Source organism: Girardinichthys multiradiatus, chromosome 5 (assembly GCF_021462225.1).
Source record: "Girardinichthys multiradiatus isolate DD_20200921_A chromosome 5, DD_fGirMul_XY1, whole genome shotgun sequence".
Lineage (NCBI taxonomy): Eukaryota > Metazoa > Chordata > Actinopteri > Cyprinodontiformes > Goodeidae > Girardinichthys > Girardinichthys multiradiatus.
The window spans coordinates 4,132,551-4,156,832 of NC_061798.1; the positions used below are offsets into that span (position 1 = coordinate 4,132,551).

Here is a 24,282-nt window from a genome sequence, read left to right on the forward strand (position 1 = left end):
AGCAGTCCAGTAAAGCTCTCCCTCCTTCAGGGATTCCGCATTCCACAAGTTATTTTCTTGTTGGGATTCTTCACGGTGAACTGTTCAGGTCGGAACCAGGGACGGTTCGGTGGGACTGCAGTTCGGAGCCTCTCCGTCGAGGTAAATACCCCTGGTTTTGATACATTCATATATTGGTGTGGTTTGTTTGACGCAAGAAGTTAAATAAAACATGAAAAATGACTATCCTCCACCCTGCAAAATACTTGCATATTGTAGAAATCTATATGTCAGAGCGGGACTTTGTTGTTGCGGTGCATGTGTCCTGACTGAGATTTCTAGCACGAAGGAATGAGTGTAAATAAGGAAACTGAGAAAGGTGAGCCCAAAATAAGAATTCTCAGATCTAAAAGATATCCACAGCACATGAACAGTATTGAAATGTTTTTAAGAAATAGTAAAGATCCAGCAGTAACTAGACACTTAACCTGAGATGCATCATCCCTCAAATGTTAAAAAGGTTCACTTAGTATCAATGGAAGGATCCAGATTAATGTAAAATGACTGAATGAATGTAGGTGTTAAGTTTATAGCAGTTTATGATCCTGCTGGCCTATGGACAGAAACTGTTCCAAAATCAGCTGGTTTGTGTCCAGATGCTTCTGTTCTTCTTGATCAGAAGCATGAATAGTGTGTACCAGGGATGGCATGCATCAGAAATGATCTTCTAGACCTTCCATCTGCAACAGTATCTGTAGAGGCAGTTTAGTCCTGGTAGAACATGTTGTGCCGATGTCATTAGCCTCTGTAGAGCTTTGAGGTCCAGATCATTACAGCTGCTATACCAGGTTGCGATACTGCCTTGTTAAATATTCTCAATGGTGCACCAGTAGTAGTAACCTCTTCAGTTGCCAGAGGAAAAAGAACCTGGTTCTCTCTGATCACATGTACAGGTCCTTCTCAAAATATTAGCATATTGTAATAAAGTTCATTATTTTCCATAATGTAATGATGAAAATTTAACATTCATATATTTTAGATTCATTGCACACTAACTGAAATATTTCAGGTCTTTTATTGTCTTAATACGGATGATTTTGGCATACAGCTCATGAAAACCCAAAATTCCTATCTCACAAAATTAGCATATTTCATCCGACCAATAAAAGAAAAGTGTTTTTAAAACAAAAAACGTCAACCTTCAAATAATCATGTACAGTTATGCACTCAATACTTGGTCGGGAATCCTTTTGCAGAAATGACTGCTTCAATGCGGCGTGGCATGGAGGCAATCAGCCTGTGGCACTGCTGAGGTCTTATGGAGGCCCAGGATGCTTCGATAGCGGCCTTTAGCTCATCCAGAGTGTTGGGTCTTGAGTCTCTCAACGTTCTCTTCACAATATCTCACAGATTCTCTATGGGGTTCAGGTCAGGAGAGTTGGCAGGCCAATTGAGCACAGTGATACCATGGTCAGTAAACCATTTACCAGTGGTTTTGGCACTGTGAGCAGGTGCCAGGTCGTGCTGAAAAATGAAATCTTCATCTCCATAAAGCTTGTCAGCAGATGGAAGCATGAAGTGCTCCAAAATCTCCTGATAGCTAGCTGCATTGACCCTGCCCTTGATAAAACACAGTTGACCAACACCAGCAGCTGACACGGCACCCCAGACCATCACTGACTGTGGGTACTTGACACTGGACTTCTGGCATTTTGGCATTTCCTTCTCCCCAGTCTTCCTCCAGACTCTGGCACCTTGATTTCCGAATGACATGCAGAATTTGCTTTCATTTGAAAAAAGTACTTTGGACCACTGAGCAGCAGTCCAGTGCTGCTTCTCTGTAGCCCAGGTCAGGCGCTTCTGCTGCTGTTTCTGGTTCAAAAGTGGCTTGACCTGGGGAATGCGGCACCTGTACCCCATTTCCTGCACACCCCTGTGCACGGTGGCTCTGGATGTTTCTACTCCAGACTCAGTCCACTGCTTCCGCAGGTCCCCCAAGGTCTGGAATCGGCCCTTCTCCACAATCTTCCTCAGGGTCCGGTCACCTCTTCTCGTTGTGCAGCGTTTTCTGCCACACTTTTTCCTTCCCACAGACTTCCCACTGAGGTGCCTTGATACAGCACTCTGGGAACAGCCTATTCGTTCAGAAATTTCTTTCTGTGTCTTACCCTCTTGCTTGAGGGTGTCAATAGTGGCCTTCTGGACAGCAGTCAGGTCGGCAGTCTTACCCATGATTGGGGTTTTGAGTGATGAACCAGGCTGGGAGTTTTAAAGGCCTCAGGAATCTTTTGCAGGTGTTTAGAGTTAACTCGTTGATTCAGATGATTAGGTTCATAGCTCGTTTAGAGACCCTTTTAATGATATGCTAATTTTGTGAGATAGGAATTTTGGGTTTTCATGAGCTGTATGCCAAAGTCATCCGTATTAAGACAATAAAATACCTGAAATATTTCAGTTAGTGTGCAATGAATCTAAAATATATGAATGTTAAATTTTCATCATGACATTATGGAAAATAATGAACTTTATCACAATATGCTAATATTTTGAGAAGGACCTGTATTTTCAGTTGTTTCACACTTTTTTGTTCAGTATATAATTCCACATGTGTTAATTCATAGTTTCGATGCCTTCAGTGTGAAGCTACAATATTCATAGTCATGAAAATAAAGACAACTTTTTGAAGGAGAAGGTGTGTCCAAACATTTGGTCTGTACTTTATATATCAAAATATGTATGCATTTTTTAAATCAAATGTGCATACATTACAATTGTGGCCCTGGTGGTGTAGGGGATAAGCACACAACCCATATACAGAGGCTGCAGTCCTTGACATGGCCCTCCTGGGCTACTTTGAGAAAAAATACTGCAAAAAAATGCATACATTGAAAATCAATTGCATTTCATCATTTTAATGTGAGTCTTAAGAAAGACAAAAAACAGCAAATCCTAATCCTAATTTTAACAGTTCACACATTGTCAAAACATCCTGACATCTAGCAGCGAGTAATAAACAGCTCATGCCTTGAACAAAATCCTTCAAACATTTCTTCTGTGGCTTGTAACCATCATGTTTCACTTCTACATACCAGTGAACAGACAGGAACAAGTTGCCTTATCTAGCAGTTTTTTTGCATTTACTTTTACAAGATGATAAGGGTCCCATAATGAGGAAAAAGCAGAAAAAGTAGGTTGTTATAGTGAATCATGAAAGATGTTTGGATTCAAACACACAGTAGTGAAACAATATTTAAGTTCCTTATGAAAGCTAATTTCAGATTCACCCACCGTGACTTCAGACAAAAACGGAAAATAAATTTTAAAAAGTAAGACAGTTGCTTCTGGATAATTGAACATCCATTTGCATTAAAAAGGAGATGCTTAGAAAGTGAACTTTGTAGCTTAAGGCCTCAAAGATATAAAACCAAAGGTTTGGTCTATTTGTAGGCTGCTTTAGAACACAATGTTCCCAGTTCATCCATAGGGCCCTCTAAGTTGTTTCCCTCGTCAACTTCTCCATCACTACAGTTTCCTACTCATTTATGTTCTTCTAGACCTCCCACCACACACACACACACACACACACACTTACTTCCCTATGTCGACACATCACATCTGCTTCTTACCCCACAGCATTCCTCTATTTCCTGAGAGGATTGTGACATGTGGTTCTGATGAACTAACATGCTTAATAAACACTTTGAGTTCCTCTTCACTCTCTCTTTTCAGTTGCAGACTCTTGAGTCCAAACTAACAGAAACTAAGAAAGCAGAAGCGTGACTGATGGTACTGGCATCAATACTAAAGACAAACGGCTTCTTTGTTTGCTACTTTTCTGCCATCTTCAGTTGCTGTTCTTATGAAACTGTGGCTGTCTTTGTGTATTAAATGTAATTTTCTTTGTCCCTTTTTTGGTCAAATATGGTTTATTAAAATGCTTTGATATGAATACATTGTTTAGGTGACTTAATACACAAGTAAAATAAATTGTTAAGTGCAGAATTCTGATTTTGTAGTTTTTAATTGCAGCCTCTCCCTGCCATCTCTTTTGTTATTAACCATCTTACTCAGAATCTGACCTTCCTGCCAGTATGGTCCATGTTTACCAATGCCTATTTTCACTGCATCCTGTATTTACTGTAACAAAAAACAAGCTGCCAGTGAGCTGACAAAATTGGCATGTCGGCAATTATTTATTTCCTTATCCACATCCTCCTTATTCATCAAAAGCTTTCCTTTTGATGAATAGGCATTACATTGCTTGGCGTTACATTGTTGACCAGATTTGTTTTATATTTTTCACGATGAGTTTTAAGTCTTTGAGACTAGCAGGCTTCCTTGCTATTACTCTAATCTATAGCTACCTTCTCAGACTGTCAGTAGAAATCAGCACACTGGAAAAGCCACTGCAAAACCTTAATACTTCCAGTCAGAAAAAAAACATGTTGATCAAATTAAAAGAATACATTAAATCTAAATCTGGGAGGTGTGTGGATAATTTTGGGCTTAACTGCATATATAAAATAAGCTTGCCACTTGCCCAATCCACCTAAGCAGTTCAGGTTGAAGCACAGGTCCTGGAATCTGAAGCCTTAAGGGAGGTGCCATGGATGCAGAGCAGAAGCAAAGAGAAAAGAGAGAAGGAGGAAGTTCAAACCATCTCTTCCATCGATTATGATGGGCAATGTGAGATCCTTGGGAAACAAGTTGAATGAACTCCAAACCCTACAAAGTATCCAGCCAGAGTATCAGGAATGCAGTATTATGTGTTTCACTGAGACATGGCTGCAGGATCATATGCCTGACTCCAGCGTCTCTCTGCCAGGCTTTCTGACCAAATGAACAGACAGAGATTTAAAGAGGAGCAGCAAATGTAAAGGAGGTGGATTGGCAGTCCTTGTGAACAACAGATGGTTATGTTGTTCACATGTTACTGTGAAGTGTCGTCTCTGCTGTCCAGATAACTTCATCCATATTATTTACCCAGAGCGTTCACCAGTGTTATTTTGGCAACAGTATACATTCCACCTTTAGCTGTTGCCGACACTGCATGTTATGCCATCAACTCAGTTGTTGCTAAGCTACAGACACAGCACCATAATGCGTATGTGGCAATATCTGGTCATTTTAACCATGTTTCACTCTCTGCTACACTTCCATGGTTTCAGCAGTTTGTCAGCTGCTGTACTAGAGAAAACAAAACGTTGGATTTGTTTTATCCAAATGTCAATGACTCATACATCTCTATACCAAGACCTCCTCTAGGCAAATCAGATCACAATCTTTTTTTTCTCTGCTCAAAATATAACCCCCTTGAACTGAGAAGATTGTCACAGGAAACTGAAGAAGCCCTGTAAGGTTGCTTTGAGGCTACAGACTGGGACTCACTGTGCCAGCCACATGAACAGGACATCAATGCCATGACTGACTGTGTAACCGACTATAGGAAGGAGGTGTACAAGAAGAAACTGGAGAGCAAGCTCCAGCAGAACAATATCAGAGATGTGTGCTCCGGGATGAAGATCACAGGCTTCATGCTCAAGGATGATCGGACTGATGGATGTCTGTCTGGACAGAACCAATGTACTGAACACATTCTTCAATAGGTTCAGTTTAGAAACAAGCTCAGCATCCTCCTCTCCTGCTCACAGCCAGACATCCTACCGTCCTTAGACCCACAGTTTTGCTGTCACACCTCAGATGTTTTATCTTCCACCTCAGCCATGGACCCTTCTGCTTCTACATGTTTGCCTTCAACCAAATCAGAAGATGCTGATGCTCTCTTTGCCTCCCCCTTCCACCTGTGTGTCTCTAGAAGTTAGGTGAAGAGACAACTGGACAGACTGGACCGGAATAAGGCTACAGGTCCAGATGGTGTCAGCCCTAGAGTCCTGAAGGCCTGTGCAGACCAGCTCTGTGGGATTCTGCAGCACCTCTTCAACCTTAGCCTGACCCAGAATAAGGTTCCAATATTGTGGACAATCTCCTGTCTTGTTCCGGTACAAAAGAAAACTCGCCCATCTGTCCTCAATGACGATAGACCTGTTCCCCTGACATCCCACATCTTGAAGGTCCTAGAAAGACTCCTGTTGGGCCCCCTGAGTAAACAAACAATGAACCATCAGGACCTCCTTCGGTTTGCTTATTGCTGTGGAGTTGGAGTTGCTTCAACAAACCCACTGTCATCTGGACAAAGTCATCAGCACTCTGAGGATCATGTTATTTGATTTCTCCAGTGCATTTAACACAGTTCAACCTGATTTGCTTTGTCAGAAACTCCAGAAGACTCAGGTGGAGGCCTCAATGATCTTTTGGATCAGAGTTGTGGGGTGGATCAGAGATGGACAAGAAACTGAGTACAGGGAGCTGTGGACCACTTTGTGGCATGGTGTGGAAACAACAATCTCATTGTGAACGGGAATAAAACGAATGAGATGATTGTAGATTTTAAGACAAGAGACAAGATGGTCCTTCAGAGGCAAGATGCTGCATATCTTCTGTAAGTCTGTTGTGGAGAGTGTGATCTCTTCTACCATCATCTGCTGAGGTAGCAGCATCAGACCCAAGAATCTGATAAAGAAGGTTGGCTCTGTTCTGGGGATTCCTCTGGAACCTCTGGAGATCATTGTGCAAAGAAGGATTCTTTATAAAATGAAGAACGTTATGGAGAACCCTTAGCATCCTCTTCATGAGACTGTTGTACAACAACAGAGTGTCATCAGTCAGAGGCTTCTTAAGATGTAAGACAGACCACTATAGGAGATCCTTCCTGCCCACAGCCATCAGGATCTACAACAGCTCTTTGAAGAAACCTGCATAATATGAGCTACAAGAATATTTAATTTCCTTTTGGGATTAATAAAGTATTTTTAAATTTAATTGAACTGACTTCTGCATGGTATTTTAGCTGTTCTAAGCATTGTGCCCCAGTTTTGGGGCATCACCCCAAGTGCACTGATGACCACCGGCACCACTGAAGTTGTTCCACCCACAACTCCTCAATCTCCTCTTTAATGCCCCTGGTATTTCTTGAACTTCTTGAGTTTCTTCTTCTTGATGTCACTTTGGATCGCAATGTCTATAAATAATGCTATATTGTTTTTGCTTTGTCTACTATCACAATGTCCAGTAGGACTTTTTGATATCCACTTGGCATACAGTCTCAGGATGCTTGTCTTTGGATGTAACCCACCATACATTGTAAGGAGCGTCCTTGTCTTGATGTAAGTGGTGTCTATCTCCTCCTTTGGCCACACTATTATACCAGTTGGGTATCTGACTGTCTGGCAAAGCATGTGTATTGATGATGTGGACATTGTTGTCACCTTTTAGCAGACTTTTCAGGACCTGCCTTACTTGTTGTAGGTAGTTGGTTGTGGTTGACCCTTCTTGTTGGATCCCATCAGGCAAACTAAGTTGGTGTAGATATCTTTTATGGCTGCAATGTTGCCTTCTGGTATTTCGACACCATAAGTTAAGAAATGTTTCCTCTCTTGGACACCATTCAGCCTCACCTATCCGATCCAAATGACAATTCAAAGTTCTGACTGTAAATCCTAGTTAGGCGAACCACTGAGTTGATATCTTACTCATTCTTAGCATATAGCTAGATGTCATGCATGGAGATGGGGTAATCATTTCTATGTACCCACTCTTTGTGACAATCTGGCCAAGGGGGTTCAGACCTTTGCAGAACAGCAGTGGATATAGAGCATTACCTTGATATATCTCACACTTGATGATAACTTCCGTAATTGGTGGTGATTGGCCTCCACAGCTGTCATCCATATTCCCATTGAACTCTAAGAAGACGCCCGGCATTCTGTTGATGTTGTACAGTATCAAGAACTCAAGGATTCATGTGTGGCATTGAGTTGTGGGGCTTCTTGCAGTCAGTGCAGTTGGTATAGAGGTTTTATGCCTTATATTACAGTCTTGAATGACTGATCTGTGAACCAAAGCTGGTGCTTGCTTCCTTTGATGTTACTTCTGCACTCAATCATGCAAAAGACAAGTTATTGATCTGTAGTTGGATTAGATAGTCCCTTTTGAGGGGTCTTTCATGACCAGTATTGTCTGATCAACTATGGATGTGTCCCATCGATTAGCAGCTGGTTTGTTAGTTCTGCCAGGCATTCATTGAGAGCTGTGACTTGCTATAGTTAGTAGGTGGGGATCAGGACCTGGTGTAGTTCAAGTCTTCATACTTGAGACTCGGTTTTGGATGTCTGCCACTTGGACATGTATAATACTAATTTGAGATGACGCCATTATTTGAGAAATTTTTTGGATGGCTACTTCTTACTTCAACTTGATTAAAAATATATTGAATTAATGCGACTCTTTTTGTCTACTCTACCCACATGTTTTTCTACAGTATTATTCAGTCTAAGCTTTAGATTGACTTAGTTCATTTTGGGCTAGATCATTGCCTCTTTCTGTTGCTGTGAAAGACCTGTCATTTCCACCCCTGACCTGTTGTCCCGGTTCCCCTTTGCCATAGCATCTTTATTGTATCCTCAATCTTCGATAAAGCTTATAGTTAATGAGGCTTAGGTTATCCTGAGCTATCTCTGTAGTTATGCTGCTATAGGCGTAGGCTGCTGGAGGACATAACGACCACTTTCTCTCTCTCTGCTACATTCTTATACTACTCTCCAATTTTACATTATTTGGTGTTTTTTCAGCTTTTAACTTTATGTTCTCTCTCTTTTCTCTCCCTAGAAGCTACACCTGGCCTGACTGTCTACCTGTGACACCTTTCTGGAGGGGACATCGTCCAAGCTTCTGCTGCCAACAACTTAATGCTCATCTTTTACTGATGATACACTTGGCACTGTAGTGTTTTACCTTATTTTTCTCCTAGACATAGATACTGACTGAGCTTTTAAGGTGACTAACTATATGTACTCTAAACTTGAAAACTGGCTCAAACTTTATCTGAATTTTCTTCCTAGATGAAGCCACTAAAGGAGCTACATCCATAAACATTTTACTTTTCCTTCCCATAGAAAGTACTCCTGGATCAGAGTTTCTGTGTTCTTTTTCTGTCTCTGCTCTGTTCTCTCAAACCCCCAGTCGGTCGTGGCAGATGGCCGCTCACACTGAGCCTGGTTCTCCTGAAGGTTTCTTCTTGTTAAAAGGGAGTTTTTCCTCTCCACTGTTGCTACATGCATGCTCAGTATGAGGGATTGCTGCAAAGTAAATGCCAGTGACTGTCCACTGTCACTACATGCATATCCAGGAGGAGTGACTGCTACAAGTCACTGACTGAATGCAATCTGCTGGGTTTACTTAGATAGAAAAAAGTTTAACCAATTTGAATAAGTAACTAAATCCGACTGCACAGTTTTGATATTTGGCATTATTTGGAATGTATGTACCCGACTTGATATCTGTGTGATTCAATTGTAATGACTTTGTAAAGTGCCGTTAGACGACATGTGTTGTGAGTTGGTGCTATATAAATAAAACTAAATTGTACTGAATCTCTTGTTATTATTGTAACTCCCTCTTGCCAATTAAAACACCCGAAAGGTGTTTGATTCTGCAATCTCAGCTACATGATCTGAATCCTTGCACGGCCCATTATCTTAGTGGATCGCCTTATATAATGTGAAAGGATAAAATGATCTGCATTGATGGGTTGTAGTTCCGTGTTTACTTGCAGAACCGTGATGTTGCATAAACATCGTGAAAGCATGGATCCATCCTACTTTGTAATGGTGTGGATGCTATTTTCTTGGCTCACACTGAATTTTTAGTACCAGTTGAGCATATTTTGAATGTCATACCCTACCCGAGAGTTGTTGATTAAGATGTCCATTTCTTTATGACCATAGTGTAAACGTCTTCTGATGCCTTCCAGTAGGATTATGCACCATGTCAAAAAGGTTAAATTAACTAGAACTGGTTTCTTGAACATGACAGTGAGTCCCCTAGTGGCCTGTTCAATCACCTAAATCACAGTCCAACAGGGCACCTTAGGGATGTCTTGGAGTGGAGTGGGGGGGGTTATGAATGGATAATGGAATGGATGTGCAGCTGACAAATCTGCAGCAAGACAGGCAAAGGCTGGATCAGCTGGTAACACCAGTATTCTTTTATTCCTGTATTATTTTAGTCCTAATCTTTGCAGTTTAAGCACCAGTGTTGTATATATATACATAATTGAAGTTATTCTCACAATTAATGCTGTTCTGTCTTTTTTATCCTGTTTACCAGTAACATGGCCTCTGAAAGGGAAGACTCAGCAGATGAAGCCAGGTGGTATCGTCTTTTCACCTGGTTTGATATTGAAATTGCTGCGGTGAGACCAGAAAACCTTTAATTCTTTGTTTGCATCTACCATACACAGTGGTTTTAAAAAGCAACATCCACACCAGGTGACTGTTTCTTTATGAACAAAATTCAACCAAAACTAATCATTTTAAAATATTTTCTTTCATTTATGTGGCATATCCTGTACAAATCATTTGTAAAACAAACAGGTCTGTAATTATGTATATAAGTAGATAAAAAAGCTGCAATACACTGGTTGCATATGTTTGCCCAACTTTAGAAAATATTTTATTTAATCACTTTTTGATTCAATTCCAGCATTCAGTTTCCTAAGGTACACACCTACTATTGAATATAGTAACATCAGTTTACTATAATAAAGTTCAGCTGTATAGTAAAGACTTTCTTGACATTTAATTTGCTGATTTGCATCCTTTTGCTTTAGCCATATTAAGGTTACAATGGAAAAATGATCCCTTTGTACAAAGGCATCATTCAGTAAGCAAATACAAAAGTAAGCAACATTTGTTATATACCAGGGCACAGTAAAAACAGTCATGAATAATTGGAGTGTCAATGAGACAACAGTGACTGTTTTTCTATTACTGAAAATAAGACAAACCAGAAACTGTTTTGGGAAGCTGCCCACAGTCTGACACTGTAGGAGCTGCAGAAATTTCTAGTTAGTACTAGTTGAGTTCTACATTTGATAACAATCTTCTTTATTCTCCATATGGTTGGATTAAGCAGTAGGGTTGAAAGACAAACAAAACAACAAGCACAGGCTAAATTCTCCCAAGACCCTGTGGGAGAATGTGTTGGGGTCTAATTATCTTATGAATCCCAACTTAGAACATTTGGCCACAGTTCCGAAGGTTAGGTCTGACACAAAAACAACACAGCATGTCACCCAAAGAACACTTGTCGTTTGATGCTGGTTGCTTCAGTTGCCTCTGTCATGTTTCCATTATGTTTCTACCATGTTCCTTGCTTTCTACAACTCCATGCCCAGTTTAGTTCCTGTGTTCCCTGTGCAACACCATTTTGTACATTTTGATCATTAAACACTCCTGATTTCCAGTTCTGCTCTATATTTGAGTCCTGCAACATGACACAAAGCATGCATGATCAACAAAAGAATGACTTCAACAGAATAGTAAAGTTTTAGAACCGTCCAGAGCTGTGAACGAGAGATGTCCTCTCAGTCTAATAGATTGGAGAACTTTTGAAAGTTGCAATAAAGCAAATATTACCAAGCAAGGTATTGGATGCTAACAAACTCCTGCCATAAAAGACTGAACACCAAAATGGAATCAGAAAGTGTTGCAACCTAGTATTTGTTTAGGGGTATGGACATTTATGCAATCAGGTTGATGCATGTTTTTTTTTTCTTTGTTTTTCAATTGAATTGTACAGGGTATGTGTCACAATAAAGGTGAAAAGGTTTACAAATTACTTATCATGGTCTAATTTTTCTACCACAGATACCTAACATTTTAACAGGTTGTTGTTTACTTTTTCTATCTGCTGTAAGTGTTGGAATGCGTTTTCCATTTGTGTCTCCAGGTGGTGACCATCCTTCTGGGGCTTTTCCAGCTTCTGCTCTCTGCCTCGCTCATTCAGACTGATAAATTTCTGCCCAAGTTCTTCTTCATACTACCTTTTGTGTTAGGAATAGTCGTAAGTACATTGTTTGTGAAATTCTTGGTCTGTCTGTTTCTTTTTTTGTAATTTGTTGTTTTTATAAAATCACTAATGGGCACATCACAAGTACAGTGGGGAGAACAAATATCTGATGCACTGCCAATTTGCGGGTTTTTCCACTTACAAAGCATGTAGAAGACTTTCATTTTTATCATAGGTACTCTTCAACTGTGAGTGATGGACTCTAAAACAAAAATCTTGAAAATCATGTGTGATTTTTAAGTAATTAATTTGCATTTTATTGCATGACATAAGAATTTGATATATCAGAAAAACAATATTAATATATCTTAATATTTGGTAAAGAAACATTTGTTTGTTTGTAAATGTAGATATCAGATGTTTCCTGTAGCTGTTGATGAGGTTTGCACACACTGCAGCAGGGATTTTCGATCACTCCTACATACAGATCTTCCCCAGATCCTTCAGGTTTCGGGGCTGTTGCTGGGCAACATGGACTTTCAGCTCCCTCCAAAGATTTTCAATTGGGTTCAGGTCTGGAGACGGACAAGGCCACTCACTGCAGGAGCTTGAGATGCTTCTTACGGAGCCACTCCTTAGTTATGTGCTTTGGGTCGTTGTCATGCTGGAAGACCCAGCATTGACCCATCTTCAACACCCTTACTGAGGGATGGAAGTTGTTGGCTAAGATCTCCTGATACATGGCCCCATCCATCCTCCCCTCAATACGATGCAGTCGTCCTGTCCTCTTTGCAGAAAGCGTCCCCAAAGAATGCTTCACCTCCATGCTTCACTGTAGGGATGGAGTTTACACCAAAAAGCTCTATTTTTGTCTCTTCAGACCACATGATCTTCTCCCATTCCTTCTCTGGATCATCTAGATGGTCATTGGTAAACTTCAAATGGACCTGGACATGTGCTGGCTTGAGCAGGGGGACATTGGCTGCGCTGCAAGATTTGAATCCATGGCGGCGTCTTCTTTGGGACTGTGGTCCCAGATCTCTTCAGGTCATTGACTAGGTCCTGCCATGTAGTTCTGGGCTGATCCCTCACCTTCCTCATGATCATTGATGCGCCATGAGGTGAGATCTTGCATTGATCCCCAGACCGAGGGAGATTGACCGTCATCTTGAACTTCTTCCATTTTCTTATAATTGCACCAACAGTTATCTTCTCACTAATCTGCTTGGCTATTTTCCTGTAGCCCATCCCAGCCTTGTGCAGGTCTACTATTTTATCCTTGATGTCCTCACACAGCTCTCTGGTCTTGGCTGTTGTGGAGAGGTTGGAGTTTGTTTGATTGAATGCAAAATTATGCAAAATTAAAATTGTGTGAAAGGGATTTTCATGCTGGTCTCCAACAAGTAGGGGGAGCCCCATCATGGTGTGTTTTCTGGCATGGAGTAATAAAGTTTCTTATTACTGTCTCACCCTAATTCATTCCACTGCAGGGAATTGTCACCTTTCCATTGTGTTTTCCAGATTTATGCCCATACTGCCTCAGATAATATACACTGCTCAAAAAAATAAAGGGAGCACTCAAACAACACATCCTAGATCTGAATGAATGAAATATGTCTTTGAATACTTTGTTCTGTTGTTCTGCTGGGGGACCTCAACACCCACGTGGGAAACGACAGTGACACCTGGAGAGGCGTCATCGGGAGGAATGGCCTCCCCGATCTGAATCCGAGTTGTGTTTTGTCATTGGTCACAGATTGTCTATAAGAACACCATGTTCAAACATAAGGGTGTCCATCAGTGCACGTGGCACCAGGACACCCTAGGCAGGAGATCAATGATCGACTTTGTTGTCGTATCATCAGACCTTCGGCCGCATGTTTTGGACACTTGGGTGAAGAGAGGGGCTGAGCTGTCCACTGATCACCACCTGGTGGTGAGTTGGATCCGCTGGAAGAGGAGAAAGCCGGACAGACTTGGCAGGCCCAAGCGCATAGTGAGGGTCTGCTGGGAACGCCTGGCGGAGCCCTCGGCCAGGGATGTATTCAACTCCCACCTCCGGGAGAGCTTTGACCAGATTGGAGGTTGGAGACATAGAGTCCGAGTGGACCATGTTCTCCGCATCTATTGTCGATGTTGCTGCCCGTAGCCGCGTCCGTAAGGTCTGCAGTGCCTTTCGCGGCGGCAATCCCAGAACTCGGTGGTGGACACCGGAGGTAAGGGATGCTGTCAAGCTGAAGAAGGAGTCCTATCGGCTGTGGTTGGCTTGTGGGACTCCTGAGGCGGCTGACGGGTACCGTGAGGCCAAGCGTGCTGCGGCCCGGGCTGTGGTAGAGGCAAAAACTCGGGCCTGGGAGGAGTTCGGTGAGGCCATGGAGAAGGACTACCAGTTGGCCTCGAAGCGATTCTGGCAAACCGTCCGGCGCCTCAGTGTGTAGTTCTGTTTGTGTGGTATTCGATTTATCAAACATTGCATATTTTCCGCCCTGCCATATTAACACCATCTGAGACCAGAATGTCTCATTTTTTGCTGCCTTGTCCCTTATCTCTTTAAACTTGCCTTTAAACCATCCACTGTCTTTACATTTTCCTTCGGCCACCTCCTTTTCCTTTTTCGCCTTCTTCATATTCAACCAAAACCATCTTCCAACACTTTTTCCACTCTGTTCGTCTGTTCCATCTTTTTCAACTTCCTCCTGTATTTTCTGATTCAATTTTTTAATCAACTTATCAGCCTGTTTTCCATCCTGAGTCTGCTGCACCAGTTGTCTCACAACATACACTTGTTCCTTAAACGTTTTTCAAACCGGTGCTTCTGCACTCGACCCTGAGTCATCTGTTTCCCTATCAAATTCTCCGTCCATGTTTAGAAGAAAAGTTTTCGCACCCTTCTTCACTTCACTCTGTTCATTCACTGGTCAACTGAGGCCGTCCAGAAAATATGGCACGCTATGTCCCGAGTATCTGGACTATTTTGAGAGTGACATAAACACGTCTCGAGACACCTTAGTTTCCCCACATACAATCCAAACAGCAATCAGCACTCTGTCATTGTTGACACCAGTTAGGTTTCCATACAGGAATGCTGCATTCACACAACAGCAATGAAGACTTCTGCCGTCTGCAGGGCGTCTCTCCTTTCACACTCTCATACACTCAGATTATACCTTCTGTGAACAGCTCATGTATTGTTTATGTGTTTATGTTTTATGCAACTTCTATCTATTATTGGAGTGCACTAAATGCGCTCCAGTTTCTAACTAGTCTTGCTGAATTATCCTATTCAGCTCATAGTTTCTCATGCTGGTCTTGTTACAAATGTCATTTATAACTCACAGTCATACTCTCACTATTACTGGTCTCACAGATTCATATGACCTGTTCACAGTAATTAATTTGCTTCACAGGACTTATAGTATGTGCTTTATGTATTATTACATCTGTAATCTGGTTTTATCGAGGCAGAACTTGCATAAAACACAGCATTCACACCCTTGTGTTTTTGCCTGGTCTCAGCTTCTGACTCCTTTAAACATAAAACTCTCAGGGACTCGAACCCTATTTAAAACTGTTTACACTTCGGAGGTCCCCACCCTCCGGGACTTCAACCCAGCAAAATCATGAATTCTCGTCAGAAAACCTGTAGAGTTGCCAAACTCAGGAAACACACGGGCCTCGAACCCTTATTCAGAAGGACTCGAAACCTTCAACGGGACTTCAACCCCAGAATTTGTAGTATCTCAACTACAGGCCTCAAACCCAGAACTAAATCAAACAGAATTTTCTCACTTTACTTTACTTGGCCTCTTTTACATTATCTTAACATACTGGTCTACACATTTTAAATTTAGCAGAACATTTCACTTACTCAGACATCTGACACCAAGAATTTAGGCCTATCGACAATGCCAAAAGAGCAGAGTTCGATTAAAACAGGTCTCCGCTTACCTTATTATGCAGTGATGGGTACCCGGTGTCAGACGTCTTTTGGTGAAGTTCTGATTTAGCCGAAAGTCCTCGCTTTTCCCAAATCACGTCGGGGATCACCAAGTTGTTGGAGTTTGTTACCTAGAACTCCTGCGTGCTCTTTTGTTTTGGTAAAGCTAAGTCCTGCTATACTGTTTTAGTAAAACTAAATAATAAAAGAAAATAAAAAGACTGCGCAGTCAAGTTATTCTGGCCGGCCAGGAGAAACGCTGCATCCCCGTTGCTGCTCACCACGAACGCTTCTGCCTTTCTCCCCAGCTTCAGCAGTTTTTGTTGAAAAGCCAGGCATGTACATGCAAAACAAAACATACATTCTATCAAGTGTCAGTTGGCCTGTCTGAAGTATCTTCATTGTTGCCGAGTAGAAAAACATACATTCTATCAAATGTCAGTTGAGCTGTATGTCAGTTGGACTGACTGATATATCTAAGTTAAACACACACAGAAGGCCTGTTAGCCAGGCCACCAAGCCACACAATACATTTTATTTTACACATTATTAAACATAACTTGAGCATAACAATTCAGACCCTATTAAGTATTTTAAATGTTTCCAACACTCAGTAGGGGGAAGGAGTGCTTCGCCAACGCTTTTTATAGTGGGGAATGAGAGGCTGCTGACCTCGACTGAGGACATTATCGGGCAGTGGAAGGAGTACTTCGAGGATCTCCTCAATCCTGCCATCACGCATTCCCTGGTGGAAACAGAGGCTGGGAATCTCGGGGTTGGACTCTTTCATCACCCAGACTGAAGTCACCGAGGTGGTTAAAAAGCTCCACGGTGGCAAGGCTTCTGGGGTGGATGAGATCTGCCTTGAGTACCTCAAATTTCTGGATGTTGTGGGGCTGTCATGGTTGACACGCCTCTTCAACATTGTGTGGTGGTCGGGGACAGTGCCTTTGGATTGGCAGACTGGGGTGGTGGGGGACCGGAGGGTGTGTTCCAACTACAGGGGGATCACACTCCTCAGCCTCCTTGGTAAGGCCTACGCCAGGGTATTGGAGAGGAGAGTCCGGCCGATAGTCGAACCTCGGCTTCAGGAGGAGCAGTGTGGTTTTCGTCCCGGCCGTGGAACACTGGACCAGCTCTATACCCTCTACAAGGTACTCGAGGGTTCATGGGAGTTTGCCCAACCGGTTCACATGTGTTTTGTGGACCTGGAGAAAGCATTCGACTATGTCCCTCGTGATGCCCTGTGGGGGGTGCTCCGGGAGTATGGAATTGGGGGCCCTTTATTAAGGGCCATCCGGTTCCTGTACGAGCGGAGCAGGAGTTTGGTCCGCATTGCCGGCACTAAGTCAGACTTGTTCCCGGTGCATGTTGGACTCTGGCAGGGCTGCCCTTTGTCACCGGTCCTGTTCATAACTTTTATGGACAGGATTTCTAGACGCAGCCAAGGGCCGGAGGGGGTCTGGTTTGGGGACCATTGGATTTTGTGTCTTCTTTTTTGCAGATGACGTAGTCCTACTGGCCCCCTCTAGCCAAGACCTACAGCATGCGCTGTGGCGGTTCGCAGCCGAATGTGAAGCGGCTGGGATGAAGATCAGCTCCTCCAAGTCAGAGGCCATGGTACTCGATCGGAAAAGGGTGGCTTGTCCTCTTCAGGTTGGAGGGGAGTTCCTGCCTCAAGTGGAAGAGTTCAAGTATCTCGGGGTCTTGTTCACGAGTGAGGGAAGAAAGGAAGCGGGAGATTGACAGACGGATCGGTGTGGCTGCTGCAGTAATGGGAGCACTGTGCCGGTCCGTTGTGGTGAAGAGAGAGCTGAGCCGAAAAGCGAAGCTCTCGATTTACCGGTCGGTCTACGTTCCTACCCTCACCTATGGCCATGAACTTTGGGTCATACCCGAAAGAACGAGATCCCGGATACAAGTGGCTGAAATGAGCTTCCTCCCTAGGGTGGCTGGGCACTCCCTTAGAGATAGGGTGAGGAGCTCAGCCATCCGGGAGGGGTCAGAGTAGAGCCGCTGCTCCTCCACATCAAGAGGAGCCAGTTGAGGTGGCTCGGGCATCTATACCGGATGCCTCCTGGACGCCTTCCTCGGGAGGTGTTCCAGGCAAGTCCCACCGGGAGGACGCCCAGGGGACTGCCCAGGACACGCTGGAGGGACTATGTCTCTCGGCTGGCCTGGGAACACCTTGGGCTCCCCCCAGAGGAGCCTGGAGGAGGTGTCTGGGGAGAGGGACGTCTGGGTGTCTCTGCTGAGTCTGCTGCCCCCGCGACCCGGTCCCGGATAAGCGGAAGGCAACGAGTATGAGTACTTTGTTCTGTACAAAGTTGAATGTGCTGACAACAAAATCACTCAAAAATCATCAATGGAAATCAAATTTATTAACCAATGGAGGCCAGGATTTGGAGTCACATGTAAAATTTTAATTAAAAACACACTACAGGCTGATCCAACTTTGATGTAATGTCCTTAAAACAAGTCAAAATGAGGCTCAGTATTGTGTCTGGCCTCCACGTGCCTGTATGACCTCCCTACAATGCCTGGGTATGCTCCTGATGAGACGGCGGATGGTCTCCTGAGGGATCTCCTCCAAGACCTGGACTAAAGCATCCGCCAACTCCTGGACAGTCTGTGGTGCAATGTGGCCTTGGTGGATGGAGCGAGACTCTGTCCCGTCTGTCACATGTGCTCAGTGTGAACCTGCTTTCATCTGTAAAGACCACAGGGCGCCAGTGGCAAATTTCCCAATCCTGGTGTTCTTTGGCAAATGCCAAGCGTCCTGCACGGTGTTGGGCCGTGAGCACAACCCCCATTTGTGGACGTCTGGCCCTCATACCATCCTCATGGAGTCGGTTTCTAACCAGTGGCGAATCCAAACAGCTTGACATTCCACGTGAACTCCGCGTTGCCAATTGGCAACAAGCGGCAAGGCTTCGCCGCGTCAACAAATAGGAGGAGCTTCTATCTGCTGCTTGCTGGTTTCAACTGAGCATGAATTTCATGGACCTAATTACGGTGTTTTACCTGTGGAGAGCGTCCCTGGGTTCACCAGATTCTTCAGGGACGGGAGCAGTTCGGAAATTTCCACCACCTACTCCAGGAGCTGCGTCTGGATGACGGTCGATTTCAGCGGTACTTCCGTCTATCCATGTTCGAAGATCTGCTGTCCCGCGTTAGGAGACAATCGGCCTCCGGGACACCAACTACCGGCGCTGTATCCCCGCCACTGAACGCCTGTCCATTTGTCTTCGTTGAGTAAATAAAAAAACAGCCGATTTTTAATGTCCACATCTCCTAAATATAAGATATTTGTGCCTAAACATAACCAGGCCAGGTCCTTTCTGTACTTGTCTCGGTATAAGTAATTAATTGAGTCATACAACTCTGGCTTGCCTCACACCGCCACTATGGTGTGGTCCTCCATCTTCACTGACAACCGCTTCTTCTCCGCTGCGGTCTTTCAGCCTACATCACAGCCACATCCAGTCCCTGATTGGTTGGCACGACGTGAATTTAGGAAAAAGTTCAGATTTTTCAACTTGTCCATCACTCTCGCTCCGCTCCCGCTTCGCTCGGCGCGCCTTCTGCACCGCGTTCTCCGTCTCCTTCGCACCCGCCGTTCCGCTCCTGAAATCGCCTTTACATAGGGATAACGTGAATCGGCCGTACTTTTAGCTGTTTGCTTGTCAATAACTTTGTAGACTTTAATCCACTTTCATAATAGTTTTGTTTTAGAAACATATTTTTTTCCTTTGTTTCCTGTGTCTAGATCATTGACTTTAATTTAATTGAGTTTAATTTTCTCTAGATTACTTTGTGATAAATTTGTTTGTCCTTTCCATAGCTTTTAGTCTGTTTTGCAAGTCTTCTGTTTTTTAAGTATTTGTCTTTTTGTTATAGGATGCTATTGCTATAATTTCCCCTTAAAACAGATTTAAGTGTGTCCCAGAGTATAGGAGGTGACACCTCGCTATTATCATTAATCTCTAGAAAGTCCTGGATTCCCTTTTTTGATTTGTTTCTGACAGTTAGCAAGTATAGGCTTGAATTTAATTTTCATGTTGTTATTTTAAGGCACAAATTTAGCTCCACCAATAAATAAAAAGGTGCATGGTCAATGACATCTATTCCAATTTCGCATGTGTGAATTTTATCTTTATCTTTCCCAAATGTCAAAAAGTAGTATATTCCTGCATTGATACAGTGAGGAGGTGGATAGTGGGTATAGTCTCTCCTGTTCGGGAAATGGTCTCTCCATATGGCAATCAAACCAACCTCTTCCAAAAGCACACCAACCCTCTTATGTAAGGAATTTGATTCTGACTTTCTTTTGCTTGTGTTAACTAGTTCTGATTTTAAATGTACAGTATTATCGTAGCTGAATTTCAATCTATACTACCCCTAATTAGTATATATCTTCCATCTTTGTTCTATATCTCAAACAGGTCTGTAAATCCTATTCGTTTTAACTCCTCATCCTCGTTGTTATTTAAATGAGTTTCCTTGAGATATACTATGTGAGTTCGTTCTTGTTTTGTTCTAGTCAAAATTCTAGCACGTTTAATTGGATTTTTTAATCCGTTAACATTAAATGACATAAATTTTACATTAACATTAGCCGCATCAGACTTTTTTGTTTACTTACTTCATTAAGAATAACTGTAGTGACATAGAACAACTTAACAGGTCTACTCCTCGGTTAAACAAGAACATAATTAAACAAATAACAAAATGTAATACCAGGAAAGAGAAAAAAAAATATTTCCAAGGTTGAGGTCACCTGTGAACATAGACCCTGAAACATGGTGGTATAAGTGGCTAACGGTAGAGAAAGCATCTCCTCTTTCTGGGTAGAGGGCCCTTATGGCTAAGATCCAAGTTCATCCCAGAAAAACTAAACTGTCCTGATTGTCTCCCTCTATTTTTTTTTCTTTTTGATGATACAGGAAAATGTTCTCTTTTGGTGTAGTCTCAGTGACTGCCAGCCCATTGATGTTCATGTCTGACGTTGCTTCCTTTGCCATTTTATACACCTGGGTCCCATCCTCATAGAATACACAAAGCTTGGCAGTGTACGGGGTTTGAAACGTGATGTTGTCGTTTCAGCACTGAGACTATGGCTTTGGCATAGTCTTGGCATTTCTGTAAAATGGCTGAAGGGTAATCCCAGTATATTTGTCTCACGTTCATAAAGACTATTTTCTTTGTCCGGGCTTTGTGCAGAACATCATCTTTTGATCTCGATTACTATTGACCTTGGTTTCTGTTCTGAGTACTTGAAGGGAATCGGAACCAATGCTCTCTGCACTCTCTTGAGTACGAGGCTTGCATCGTGGGGAATATCCTAACAGTCCCAAGTAGTTTCTCTTTAAAATTTGGCATTGACGACCCTTCAGGGTCCTCCTTCGGGGACATCATACAGCCTCAGATCTGGTTTCTTGGTCAAGCAGTTTAGGTTCTTGCTGATTCATAACTTTTTTCATCTTGCTCCTCATTTGAAGCCTGTCCTCATCTTTTTAATGTTGCTTTGAACAACTATGACAAAACATTTTGTAAGTGCTGATAAAGAAAATGTCACCACAATTCAGTCATCAAATGAAGCTGAGATATTGCATGATCTTGTATAATATGACATATTATACAAGGCTTGGTTGGTGCCACTTAAAAAGGAATAGCTTTTTAGGTTAATAAAATATGATCACAATTTTGTAATACATGTTGTCAGGTTTGTAAAAAAACAATGCACAGATTAAGATTTTGATTTATTTTTACTGCCTTCAGCCCTTTTGGTTTTTTACAAGATATCCAATAATGGTGAAAAGATGGTCCCCAGTGTAATCATTAGAAATATTTAGCACAGCTCATGGTTCCATAACGTTTGGAACTATCTTAAGCTGATTTATCAGTCTCCTACATCTTTGTGGTGGAAAATATGGCCAACTCTTTTCCCAAAGTTTTTTTCAGTTCATTTAGGTTCCTGTTCCTGTACACCTTTCTTGAGATCCCACCAAAGCTTTTCATTCAGGTTGAGGACTTTGTTGGGGTTGTCTTATTTCTTTTCGATTATGTTGTAGATTTGTTTGTGTGCTTGCAATGGTTCTGTTTCATGACACCGTTTTGGTCATTTATTAGATATGTCCCCAAAAAATAGATAAACAGAAAAGCTTATGGATGACTTAATGACTGGAAGGTGTGCTGGTCCTGTAGCTCTAAAGCCCAAACAGTCAGCCATTCCATATTCTTATTAAACAGAAAAGAAAGTATTTCTTCTTTTTGATCTTTACTCTTACAGCTAATCGGTGTGTTTCTGTCTGTGTTGCAGATTGTAGCCGGGGGATCCTTTACAATATCCAGCAAGAAGAACCCAAGCAAACTACTGGTAAATATGGATGGATGGATGGATGGATGGATGGATGGATGGATGGATGGATGGGGGACCCATCATAAGATAATTTCTTAGAGTTTAGTTAGAGATTTGTACATGGTTATTTTGAAACAGAATTGTTTTCTGTTTGTACCTTTTCATTGTAAAAACACTAAATTTTATAGCATTTTTCAAAAAACATTTCCTAAACAACCATCAACAACCTTTAAACATCTGTACATTCTAACAACAAATTGTAGAAGCTCAGAATATCTCAGACATATTGTCTGCACTGACTATCACGTCACCTCGAATTGCCTTAGTCACATTAGAGTGTCAGAGTCCTTGATTCTGAATGCTGTCTCCACAGCTCCGTGGCTGTGCTTGGAGTAATGTGCTTGGTCTACTGGGGTCACTGTTGGCCTTCTGCATTTATAGCTACATCCTCAAAACTCAAAAAAATATGGAGCCATGTTTGTCTGACTACTACGACTTACCCTGGGATCCATCATTGTCCCACTTATGTCCTCCGGAGGCGCTAGCGGTCAGTATCAAACCTTTTTTTCTCCTTTCTCCAAACCTTTCCTTTTCCTCTATTCTTTTAGCTTCATTTTTTTGGCATTCATAAACCATGTATTATTTCATTTAAAACAAGATTCCCATATAGTAACGTTTATTATTGCTACTTAGTTGGTTACTTTTTTCTTGCAGGCCTACATCTGGAGCTTAACACTTCAAATGTTGCTCTATGATACTGCAGCTGTAGTTATGCATTTTCTCTTGTCTGTTTGTGCCTTCAAAACACTTAAAAAAGACTAACATACAAACTTAATATACCTTTTAATCAGATATAGTAATGAAACTGAATATTAACCCTGCAGAGTATTGTTTTAGCAGATTTTAGGACTGTTGTGCCTTATGACATATGCATTTCTTTCATATAACATGTGTCCTGATATTATATACAACAAATAATGATTTTATGTATTTTGTGTTTTTTGTAACTTTGTAATGAAAAATAAATTATGTTCTCAGTCACTGTCAGATCCACCAGTTGTCATTCTAATATCTGACTGGTTTACTCCTCAACAGCTCCTTTCAAGCCTCATGCTGGTTTTTGTAAGCATTTTGTTCCTTAGTAATAATCTACTTGATCATGATTCTGCCTGCCTCCTGCCTGTGATTGGGTCAACTCAACAGCAGCACATGACAGTTGAAGCTGTAACCAAGTACACTTGTCTTTTGTTCCTGAAACAGTTTTAAGCAGAAACAAATGTTGATTGCTGTGGCTGGTATCAATCATTATAACTATGCTGAGCAGAATGTAAATCTGGTCTCATTAGCCAAGCACTGAATTCCAGGTTTTGAGTGAAAATAAGTTACAATGGTGGACATTAAAGACGTGGAAGTGTGGTAGGGCTGCAGCTCTGGGAAACACTTGCATCAGTTTGAACCTTGTTTTTCGCTCAATAACCACTCAAGACAGGCACCATTCCCTCCCATGAACCTGCATGGAGAAGAGAGTACAGACGATGAATGAACGGACTTTTGTGTTCATATTTAGTTATTAATGTTACATTTTTTAACTTTCAAATGTGAAAAAGGTTCTGTCAAATGCTGAAGTTGTACTAACCTGATGAGCTATTTAGTTTTAGCCTAAACTGGCTCATAGCATAAACCGGCTCAGTTATGGTCAAGGTGCAAACACACCCTCCATTTCTGCTACCTGTATGACCCCTTCTCTTTTCCAATGATTACAATCAGTCTGACAGAAAGAGGTATCCCCAGTCCTTGTGGTTTTAGTATAACAATGGCCACCAGTGGGCTCTAGATGGACAAACATTATCAGTTTATTATTTTACTTAGTACCCCTACACATAGCACATTCTAAAATGGCCAAACTCTAACACTCAGTATTTTATTCTAACCTCCCCAACAACTCTACACCCTTCCAAACCCTTCGTGAAGTGCTTTTAGACGACATGTGTTGAGAATTATTGAGGTTATTTAATTTCCCTTTGGGATTGATAAAGTATTTTTGAATTGAATTGGCACTATATAAATAAAACTGAATTGAATTTAATTAGTTTTCTTG

The 24,282-nt window shown here is 42.1% G+C and overlaps 1 protein-coding gene across 1 annotated transcript; it reads left to right on the forward strand.

The window, feature by feature from the left end:
- The first annotated feature begins 5 nt into the window (after nt 1–5).
- Nucleotides 6–23,231, forward strand: si:dkey-9i23.16 (uncharacterized protein LOC571915 homolog). Its single transcript, XM_047366584.1, has 6 exons — nt 6–141; nt 10,204–10,288; nt 11,827–11,940; nt 22,146–22,202; nt 22,558–22,731; nt 22,899–23,231. Exons 2-6 carry the CDS (start codon nt 10,208–10,210, stop codon nt 23,004–23,006), a joined length of 534 nt encoding a protein of 177 aa, XP_047222540.1. The 5' UTR covers nt 6–141; nt 10,204–10,207; the 3' UTR covers nt 23,007–23,231.
- The last annotated feature ends 1,051 nt before the right edge of the window (nt 23,232–24,282 follow it).